The following is a 10,986-nucleotide window of genomic DNA, read 5'->3' on the forward strand; positions in this document are numbered from 1 at the left end:
ATGCTATTGGCAGTGGTCTGACCATAGCAGTGCTGCGGACCACATCACAGTGTTGGTTCAGTCCAGGCCTACCTGCCTTTTTGAAAAGCAGTCATCAGCATGGGAAACCCACCTAGAACTAGCTGCTGTTAGGCCCCTTACTGACGGGGAAGCCAGGCATGGTGAAGCTGTGACACTGAGCAGAAAGAAATACAAAGGCAACATGACCAAAGATGAAAAAAATGTTTAACAGAAACTTGAATGTCATGCTATGAGACTGAGAGACTGTTTTTGCATTGAGATACTTGGGAAAAGGCATATATGTTTAAGGAGCAAGGGCTGAAACCAGGATACCTCCCTTTATTCTTGGTGCCTCAGGTTAGTTTTCAAATTTGCCAATGTTTTAATAAAGCTGCTGTTGCAGGATTGCTGGGATGTTTAACACGATAGCTCAAGATTCAACAAGAATTTGTCCTGACTTAGAAGCAACAGAAAAAAAATTGGGCTTTCAGGTGCTCCAGGCATTCACTGCAGCCTTCTGTACCAGTGAGGGTGCAGCCAAAGGTAGAAATTTTGCTCTGTTTTACAGCATCTGAAGAAGAGTTTGAAGCAAAGCATGCTAGAAACTTATGCACATGTTCTCCTTTACTTACGCTGTGTCAAGAAGAGCATGGGACACAGTCTGTTTGTATTTATTTTCTTACCTTTGGAAAGCACTTTAAGACCTTTGATAATGAATTTCCACACAATATCTGCATTTTAATTATTCATAATTTTAATTAAGGAGAACTAAGACCCCCATATACTCATGTAGATGAATGAAAGGAGTAGTGTTCCCTCCCTCTCCTCTCTGCTCCTCAGATATTTTCACTTTCAGATTATTCCTAATCCTTATAATCTTGAATTAGGGAAATATATGTTTTTTATTATCAATAGACTTTTAGGATTTTTTTTTACCATACTGAATTTTCATATGTTTATGGATCCATAATCATTCACGTCACAGCCTGAGGGAGATGAGGCTGAAACAGGATAATAGCCTTTAAATCCCCTTCTCTAAGCACTCAAATCTTCCCTGTCAGCAAGATTAAAACGGTCAACAGCAGTCTTCATGTGTCTATATCCCACACTCAGCTTTCATAGCAACTGAAGTGGCAACTGGCAAGAGGAAAAATGCAGAACTGCTGCTGTGTTTGATACCAGTAAAGAGAGAAGAAAGCGGTACTCTCTGTCCTATTAGTGCCAGAAAGGACTGATGCTAATTTCTCAACCAAGTGGATGAAAATAAGGGAGAAAAGCAAGGAGAAATAGAATGTTGCAGTTTAACATGAGGAGACAATTTCCTTTCCTTAAACATAAAGGAAGAGAAAGGGAAGTATCAAGTGTCTTCACACAGCCCAACATGGGGAAGGATAATGAAGGTGTGTGTTTAGACAAGCAGAGTGATTTTTCTGGAACTGCTCCACTGAGCTCTCAGCCCATGCTGCTCCTTGGACCGGAGGGAAACTACAACTATTACGTGGATGATGAAGATGAGGAAGAAGAAGAAAAAGACCAAGGAAAATGGCCAACAGGGGACCCATTTGAAGGAGAAAACAAGCTCTCATCATCCATTCCTTTCTCCCCAGTCTTTTCCCCTGGGGCCCCAGCCAGGCCTTCCACTTCATCCGTGCTGAACATTAATGTTGGTGGCCAGAGCTACCGTCTCACCTACCAGGCAGTGGCCACCTATCCCAAGACCCGCCTGGGCCGCCTGGCCACTTCCACAGACCGTCGCTGCCAGCTGGGCCTGTGTGATGACTACGCCGCCCAGGTGGATGAGTATTTCTTCGACCGAGACCCAGCTGTCTTTCAGCTGGTGTACAACTTCTATGCTTCGGGGGTGCTCCGGGTGCGGGATGAGCTGTGCCCACGCAGCTTCTTGGAGGAGCTGAGCTATTGGGGCGTGCGGCTCAAATACACACCCCGCTGCTGCCGCATCTGCTTTGAGGAGCGTCGTGACGAGCTGAGCGAGCAGCTGAAAGTCCAGCGTGAGCTGCGCTCCCAGGCAGAGGCTCAGGAGAATGAGCAGCTCTTCCATCACATGCGCTACTATGGGCCCCAACGCTGGCGCCTCTGGAACCTCATGGAGAAGCCCTTCTCCTCCGTCACTGCCAAAGTGATGGCAGTGGCCTCCAGCTTCTTTGTGCTCATTTCTGTGGTGGCTCTGGCACTCAATACAGTGGAGGAGATGAAGCAGGTAGACAATAAGAGTGGAGAGAGTCGGCCTGTCCTGGAGCACATTGAGACTCTGTGCATTGTGTTCTTCACGCTGGAGTACTTGCTGCGCTTGGTCTCCACACCAGACCTGCGTCGTTTTGCCAGCAGCGCCCTCAATGCTGTAGACCTCATTGCCATCCTGCCCCTCTACCTGCAGCTGTTGCTTGAATGCTTCACTGATGATGACCAGCCCCGAGGTCGGGGCTCTCAGCATGAGTATGATATCGAGAAGGTGGGACGGGTGGGCAAAGTGGGACAAGTGCTTCGTATCATGCGTCTCATGCGCATCTTCCGCATCCTCAAGCTGGCCCGCCACTCCACAGGGCTGCGTGCCTTTGGCTTTACCTTGCGCCAATGCTACCAGCAGGTGGGCTGCCTTTTGCTCTTCATTGCCATGGGCATCTTCGCCTTCTCTGCCATGGTCTACACAGTGGAGCATGATGTATCCAGTACCAACTTCACCAGCATCCCCCATGCTTGGTGGTGGGCTGCCGTAAGTAAACTCAACTCGCCTTACTCAGTAGCCAGAGATCTTCCCCTTCCTTCCTCTTCCCTCCTTTCCCTATCCTTCCTTCCTCTCCCCTCCCATGATAGAGATGCTGACAGTCTTGAAAACAAAAGACCCAGATCAGTGAACATCTGCTCTGAATTCTGAGCTTACAGGACATATGCACTCACTCACGCACACACATGCATGCACTCATTCACCTCTGTTGTAAGCTTTAATCAGGACTTAATCAGGCTGCCGGCACTGACATTCCCATCTGACCAAATGCAGGCAGTACTTGCCTTTTAAAGAAGGGTGCAAAATAACACAGAAAAGCATTTTTCCACTGAATTCTGTTGTCAGTGTTACCAGAACAAACCAAACAGTGTATATCAGTCTAACTGATTGCAGGTTGACATGAGATTTTCATTCCTGCTGTTTTTGAAGACATACTGTGATCCATCATGTAACTGCAAGAGGGTAAGACGTGTTTTTTGTTTTTCATGGTACTCTGGACAGTCACATTTGAAAAGTTAAACCATCCCAGAGCTCTGGCCATTAAAATTCATTAGGACCAGCAGCTGTTGCATCCTGCTCCTTAAGTGTCATTTTCATGATACGTTTGTACACATAGACACATTGGTGATTATTTAATGTATGCCAGTCTTGCAGAGAAATAAATACAAAATAAGCAGAATAGCTCAGGGAGCTGAGATAAACTGCCCTCTACATCTAGGTCATCTGTCTGCATCCCACATCAGGGAGGGATGGTTAGTGGCTGGTTAATGTCATCTTGAATATTTTTTGCAGCCTCTGCCAGAAAGAGTGTGATTTTAGTCCCTCTCAAAACAATTGGAGTGGTGGTTACTGACTGAGCTTCTGCTGGCAAGCCTCAGAAAGAAAGGCAGAATGACCTCATTTCTAGAGTCTGCCACTGGGGTGATGCACATTTGAGCACATCACCTTGAGGTCTGAACTATCACTGACCTGTAATGCACTGTGTTATATGGAGAGATGTTTTTAAGGCAGTGTTTTCCAGACTAAGGTAAGTTCACATCTTGTGGGGGCATTAAATTATAGCCAGGAACACAGAACGGTGAGAGCTTAATGCCCACTCCCTTGCTTAAATGTTTCCTGGCTATGGCAGAAAGATTCAGCTTCCCAAACTCACCTCAGAAGTGTTTGCCATCAAGGATGGCCGTGCATTTACTTACAACAGTTTAACCCTATTTTCTCAGTGTAATGGACAATTAAAATGATAGTTATATCCTTCAAGATGAGCTGCCAATACAAAAGAAACACCTGTGGGTTTAATGGGGCTAACAAACAGTGAAAGCTAGGAGAGGGAGCCACAGGCTTTGAGTAAATGCTTAGTAGATAATCTTCATGCTCAGGTATGGCAGCTTCTCAGCTTCTCAATTATCATCTCTACAGCAACGTTTTGGCAGGGAAAAGATGGTGGTTTTTTCCCAGGCGCTGAGGAGAGGGGGAAAAAACCCCTCTCAGTCACAACTAGCAATATTAAAAAAAAAAAAAAAAGAGAAAACAGCAGCTCTGTTATGCCATAGCAGCTGTGCCTACAGCAGCCTGAATCAAGTCAGAGGGGAGCTGGGTGTGTCTTCGCTTCCCACTACTCTGCGACTTGTTTTAGCCTGTTGCTATATGCAGAGTTTCTATATTTCATCTCATGGCAACTGATCCCATCCTGCATAATCCACATTTAAGGCACGGCTCTGGGGCACTTTCCAGGGAAAAAAGCCCAGGCAAAAAAAACTTCAGAGGAGTCAGGAGACCTCCTCATCCTGGATGATCAGCTCAGCACAGGGCACACAGCACAGCAAGACCAACCTGTCTGAGAACACTTTCCTGGGCAGCCTCTGGGGAGACCGTGGCCAACAGTTCTGTTTCAACAGTGGCTGATGAAATGTGGAAGTTCCCCATATGTCTGCAGTGATTTTCTGAATATGCAGGATACATGCAAAAAGCATTAGAGATCACATCTGCAAGCTGATAATGCCATGACTATTTAGGTACTGCTCTGAAACCCATGTAACAATGACTATTTAAGAAATTCCTACTTAGCAAGTGTCTCCAAAAGAGATGCTGTAGCTTGCACACTGAAATTCTGTGGCATAAAACATTTTTTTAGAGCCCATTAATTCATTAAGAATAAAAACTGAGATATCCAGATTACTTAAATTTCATCAAAATCCAACAACGTCTGCAATCTGACCCACAGGAGAGAACAAATGTTCCTCCCAGACTGTCACAGTGATTAGAAGACTGTGCCAGTGGAACAGAACCTTATCACAGGATAATGGTTTTGTCCTGGCTGCTAGAGATAAACATCTTGCCTTCATCTCAGTATTTATTTTTGGAGATATTTATCCTGTATTATCATTCAAATCCAGTGACTTAATTTCCATTAAACCAAATGACTAATCCTTTTTATTCTGCAGGAAGCACAAGGTGCATCCTACAAATACGCTTATCTGGTGCTGTCTCATGTACCCTAATGCTTACTTCATTTGAAATAACATTTTATTTAGCATGTTAGAAGATGGAAAACTACACTCTATGACCTTCTTAAGACTTATACTCAGAGCTAAAGCCACAAGGGCATTATAGTGAAACTCCTATTTCCGGTGGTATATTCCTACAGAAGTTTTATATCACCATTTTGTAGATACATGCATTGTCTTTAGATACTGAGAAGAAGATTAAATAAAGTTCATTGGCTGAGAAACACCTCTTGAATAGGAATAATGGGCCCATACATCAAAGCTTCTTCATACACACGTAATCTAAAAAAAGAAAATCTTGAAGGCTCAGAAAAACAATACAAAAAAACCTCTGTGAAGTACATGTGAAAGGAAAATTTGCAGATTCATATAAAACAGATACATTAAATACCACCACACCCCTTCCCCCCTCTGCCCCACACACAAACAGAAGCATTTTCAACAACTCCCAAAACTTCTTCAAAGGGGTGAATTCAGGAGAAGCTTTTTGTATACCCATCATCCGAAACAAACAGGAACATTCCCCACTGAAGGTATGCACAGACTACACTGGTTTAACCTCTGACATAAAAAGGATGAGGCAGATCAAGCAATTTATCACTATAAATATATACATATTGCAAGCGTGCACAGCCTTCTAGGCAATTAAGATCTTTACTTTTTTTCCATAGCTCCTCGTATCATTCAGTCAATCATATCGTTATATATACACTTCATTCTCCTGGATCACTTCTTCCAGTGGTGCTCACATTATAGAAATACATTTCACAAATAGCTTTTCACATATTTTTCATTGTACGTAATACTTGTATATACATGATAATCAATATTAATACTCAAAATAAAACCTACACAGTAAGTCCCAAAATACTGGTTTCTATAAGCATGCCAGATTTAGACACAGAGGACGTGTGTTCTCATCAACTTCAGAATTGCCCCTGCTCACTGCACATACCTACAGAAGTTCTGAGGAAATAAGTGCCTGTATGCAGCCTCCCTGCTAATAAGCTGAATGCTGGTTTGCCCATAGGTCAGCATCTCCACTGTGGGATACGGAGACATGTGTCCAGAAACTCACCTCGGCCGCCTGTTTGCATTCCTGTGCATTGCTTTTGGGATAATCCTGAACGGCATGCCCATCTCCATCCTCTACAACAAGTTCTCAGACTATTACAGCAAACTGAAAGCCTACGAGTACACTGCTCTCAAGAAAGAGAGGGGGAAGGTGGACTTCACGCGGAGAGCCATGAAGAAAATCTCTGAATGCTGTGGAGAAGGTGGAGCTCGCTCCTTGCCACAACACGGATAGGAGCAGAGCTTTGGATGTGAGGCTGAAACAGAGAAGCTGGAGGAAAAGAAATGAATCAGCAAAGCTAACTAAAGAACTGAAAAGGTTGAAAGTAACAAAAAGTAGGCAGTGAAATATGCCTGCAAGGAAGCTGTTTTTGAAAGAAAAAAAAGGCTCAGATTAAAACAACATTTTTTTAATTGGCAATATTAGGTTCACGAGCTTATGTGCTCATGAGATATCTAAATGATGTTCTTCAGACATACAGCCCAGAAACTCTGAATTAGACCCACAAGAAGATGGGACCCCTGCAACTGGCCAGACCCTTGCTGAAAACAAACCAGACAAAAGGGAAAAAAACCCAGAAACGCTGTAATTAAGGTTTGGCCATTTCTCTGCTGCCAGGGCAGTCTTAAAAATCAAACTTCTTACAGAATGCTCACTACATTGACTGCATTGCTGAAATCAGTTTTGCACCAGCTTTCAAAATAATGAAAACAGCCTAAGATGATTTCTTGAATATTAGCAGCATCTGTCCTCCTCGAGCTTTCAGTTTCCCCTTGCACTGATAGCTTACCTATCAGTGTCCCAATTGTATTTTCCAAATGTAGCACTGCAAGTGACTCCTATTTTCACACCTAGGTGAGCAACGCTGGTAAAACGCCAGCATTAGTAAATGCTGGTTTACTATTTCTCCCTCTACCACTTCTGTAATCATCTTCCATTATGTCAAGAATTAGTGGGGATATCTGGAGTATGAGCTCATAAATGTCATCAGTTTTGCAGACACTTCCAAGCCAAAAGCTTCTCTAGGTGTAGGATTAAGTGATAAACTATTTTACAGCATCTAATGTATCTGTTTATTGAATTGTTAAAATAATAATAGGCCTGTCAGAGAACATAAATGATAGAGAAACATTCTGTAAAAACTCTCAAATGAAATGTGTAATAGATAATATCTCATAAAGACTTTTCATGCAAAGGATCTTATCAGCACTTAACTATAACGAAATTTAAACGTCATTTAAAGACAAGGTTCACACAGCCATTATTAGGACACACATCTGACATCTTGGTTCACCTCCAGGTGCTCCCTACTTCCTGCGAGTACTGAGACTTCTCACATGGCTGGACTTTTGCACGTGTCAGAATCTCATCCCTAGAACTAAATAACAAATAGCAACAAGAATATTGAACAGGATCAGCATTTCATGCATTAGGTGGCTGCATATCAGGAATATTCTTTCTACATAAGAGCAGCCCTAGCAGTTAAAAATCAGGAATCTGAACAATACATCTGGAAGTTATTTAATTGATACTCAGACCCACACAGAGTAAACACAGTAATAAAAAGAAGCAATGGAAATGACTGCTGCTCAGCAGCACAACACTCTTGCTGTGAAATAGCCTGACAGCAGAAGTGCATTTTAGTATTTCTGAACACCCATGATGTTTCTGTGCTGCCCTATTGAATGTAAATGGCCATACTCAAAGCTCAGTCATGCTGGAGACAATGGTGTTTGAAGCTCACTCCTTAGACAGCTGAGGGTAAAAAAGTTCATTAATTTTGCCACGTCCATGCACAGTGTGTCAAGCATTGGGCCATTCTTCCTTTCAGTGATGAGAAGGTAATTAGTAACCAAGTTGCCCTTCTCATTCTCTATCTCCAGACAAAGGTATTATAAGCCCATCTGTCATTTCATTCTGTAGGAACTGTGCACTGATCAGCTGTTAAAAACTGAACCATGACTTTAAGGCACAGCTGAGCCCCATGAGTTGAATGCAATAGATACTTGCTGTTGTGGATGACACACACTGCAGCAGACACAATCCTGGCGTTCACTGAGAAGCAGCAGCTGATTTACCACTGTAAGGTGGCATGAATTTACGTTGTCCTTCTGGAAGCAACATCAGAACCAGAGTCCTGAAAGCAAAGGAAGTCACTCTCTCACACCCCCACTGCAGTTCAGTGAGGTGGTGGCAGGTAAATAAAAGAGAGAAAGAACAACTGCACTTCATTTACAATTTGCAGCTTGGTCCAGCAGTTTACATTCATTCAGTTAGATCCATTTAAAGATTTAAATGTTTATGACCACCCAACATTTCAAGATATAGAACATCCTGATTTGTCGGTCTGAAGAAGCTTGCATGTACCCCACAGATGAGATATTCATGCATGCAGCTCAGCAGGTTCTTGCCACATAGAGAAATCCAGAACCTCCTCTACTGAGGTTGGTCCTCTTTATGGCCTCAGACCCCAGATCGACTGCCAACCTCATTTTCCACCCACCTGTTTCACATGCAGGACACATTCAAGAAGACAAATACTGGAATAAACTTTCCACACAAAACATGAGCAGGAGAAAAAGGACGGTTTTCTCTTTTAACTAAGAGTTACAACTGAATGTCCTCAATAAGTACCAGTTCAGCACGATTTTTACATACTGCTGTTCTAACTGTTCAAATACAGCTTGGAGGGTCTCTCCCACCTCTGTAGCTGAATCTGTTCCAAACAGTGACCCACTACTGACAGAGCAGAAAAGTCTGTACAGCTTAAGGTTTGCAGCACTTAGCAGGCAGAAGGGCGTATGACACAGGCTTGGACTCAAAAAAGATCCATGAAAGCACTGACTAGACAGCAGAATATTCCCAAACACTCACTCTTCACTGACAGAAGAATCTTTGGATGACAGATACAGTCTGTTGGGCCTCAAGAGCCAGTCAGTCTGCACATACTGCAGCTACATGAAGGCAGGACTCACAATGCCCTGTGGGATAATGATTACAGGCCAAAATGTTTTCAGACATGGAGGAGACTAATTTCTTATCCTTCAGAAGACAATACTGCCAAATCCCACCCAACTACTCTGAAAATTAAAGCTATCCTAGCACTAACGCCCACTGCACACTCTTCTTCCCCACACTTACACACTCCTCTCTCCGAAACCCAATCCCATCTTGCTGATGGCAGCTTTGGTGCCTTTGTGATTCCTCTGTCAATTCATTTAAAATACAAATGTGACTATCTAGGGGAGGGTATAATTTGATTGGCTTTGCAATAATCTGATGCTAGCCCTGTTGTACGCAGCAGAGAAGCAGGTTCTTGGTGGAGTAATGCGTTTTCCAACAAACCAGAAGTTAGTGTTTTGAGTTTTCTGTAACAACTCTTTGTTTCATTTTCCAGACACCTCCTCCAGCTTTCTGCCTTGTGGCTTGCCTCATTTTATTGCAGGGGTGATGAGTTTAAGTCCGTGAATTCCAGTAGGTTATGCCTAAAACAGAGGTCCCCCAATGGCAACCTCCTCTGAATGCCCAAGGTGTGTCAGTACCAGCAATTTCTGTAGAAGAATGGTATGGCTCTCCCACCTGCCAAACTCCTGCCTGAGGCTCTAACCATACAAACTGGCTTAGATGCTCTAGCCAGGTCAGAGGAAGGAAGGAGCTAATCCTCACACAGAGCAAACTCCTGACCACCCACAGTGGGCTGTGTGTACCTTTGTGAGCTGATTTTGAAACTGGGCACTGTGTTTTGCCATAGTGGTTGTGGTGTTGTTGCTGCTGACACAGTGGTTCCTTCTGAGAAAGACCCTAAGTTAATTTACTCTGCCACATCCAGTCAGACTTCAGGTGGCGTCAAAAGTGTCCCCAGATAATTGTGAAATGAAACAGCCAAGTGCTACACAATAATAATAAAAAATAACACAAGGTAGCATTGATAATTTGATTACTTAAATGTCATAGAGCTTTGACAAGCAAAAGATTTCAGAATAACCTTTTCAAGGGAAAATATTCTTAGACACAACAAAGATGGGCAATACCATTAAAGGTATACAAATAGGGCTTGTTTTATGCAATGTTACTTTGGTATAACAAAGGTTTTGGTAAAGCAGGAAGGAGGTTTTTTTCAAACCACCAAGAAATTAGAAATCTTAGAATGCAGCCATATTCACGTCTTTCATTTTAAGTAACTACAGATATTACTGAGTCCTAGAGGGAGAAGGAAAATATGTTCTGTCATTATATTTCACCTCACACTTAGCAAATGTTATCCCTGGTACACAAAGAAACATACTGTTTATCTGGATGGCCTTCATTTTCAAGCTCAGTGTTGCTTGTTCTACTCATTTTAGGCCTTCAAATGATTGTAGTAAAACAGGAAACAAAAAACAAACAAAAAACAAAAAACAAAACAGAAACAAACAAACAAACACCACAGCAGGCAGGGATGCTGGAAATCTGGAGAGACTGTCCCTACATGAGACAGTGAAAATAATTCCAATTAGAATACGATTTTGCACAAATCCGTGTCTCAGAAGAACATCACTTTCAAAATGCAAATCAGCAGCTGTTTGCTGTTCTCATTCACAAAGATAGCAATTAAAGGGGTAGCTAGTGTACAGCCATAGATTAATATGCATCTGGTGCTATTCCCAGGCTTCTAAGGCAAATGG

General features: G+C 42.9%; 1 protein-coding gene across 1 annotated transcript; it reads left to right on the forward strand.

Annotated features, from left to right (window-relative positions):
- Positions 1 to 1,381: 1,381 nt before the first annotated feature.
- On the forward strand, positions 1,382 to 7,429 carry KCNV2 (potassium voltage-gated channel modifier subfamily V member 2). Its single transcript, XM_048931805.1, has 2 exons — positions 1,382 to 2,731; positions 6,278 to 7,429. Exons 1-2 carry the CDS (start codon positions 1,382 to 1,384, stop codon positions 6,554 to 6,556), a joined length of 1,629 nt encoding a protein of 542 aa, XP_048787762.1. The 3' UTR covers positions 6,557 to 7,429.
- The last annotated feature ends 3,557 nt before the right edge of the window (positions 7,430 to 10,986 follow it).

This window comes from Lagopus muta, chromosome Z (genome assembly GCF_023343835.1).
Source record: "Lagopus muta isolate bLagMut1 chromosome Z, bLagMut1 primary, whole genome shotgun sequence".
Classification (NCBI taxonomy): Eukaryota; Metazoa; Chordata; class Aves; order Galliformes; family Phasianidae; genus Lagopus; species Lagopus muta.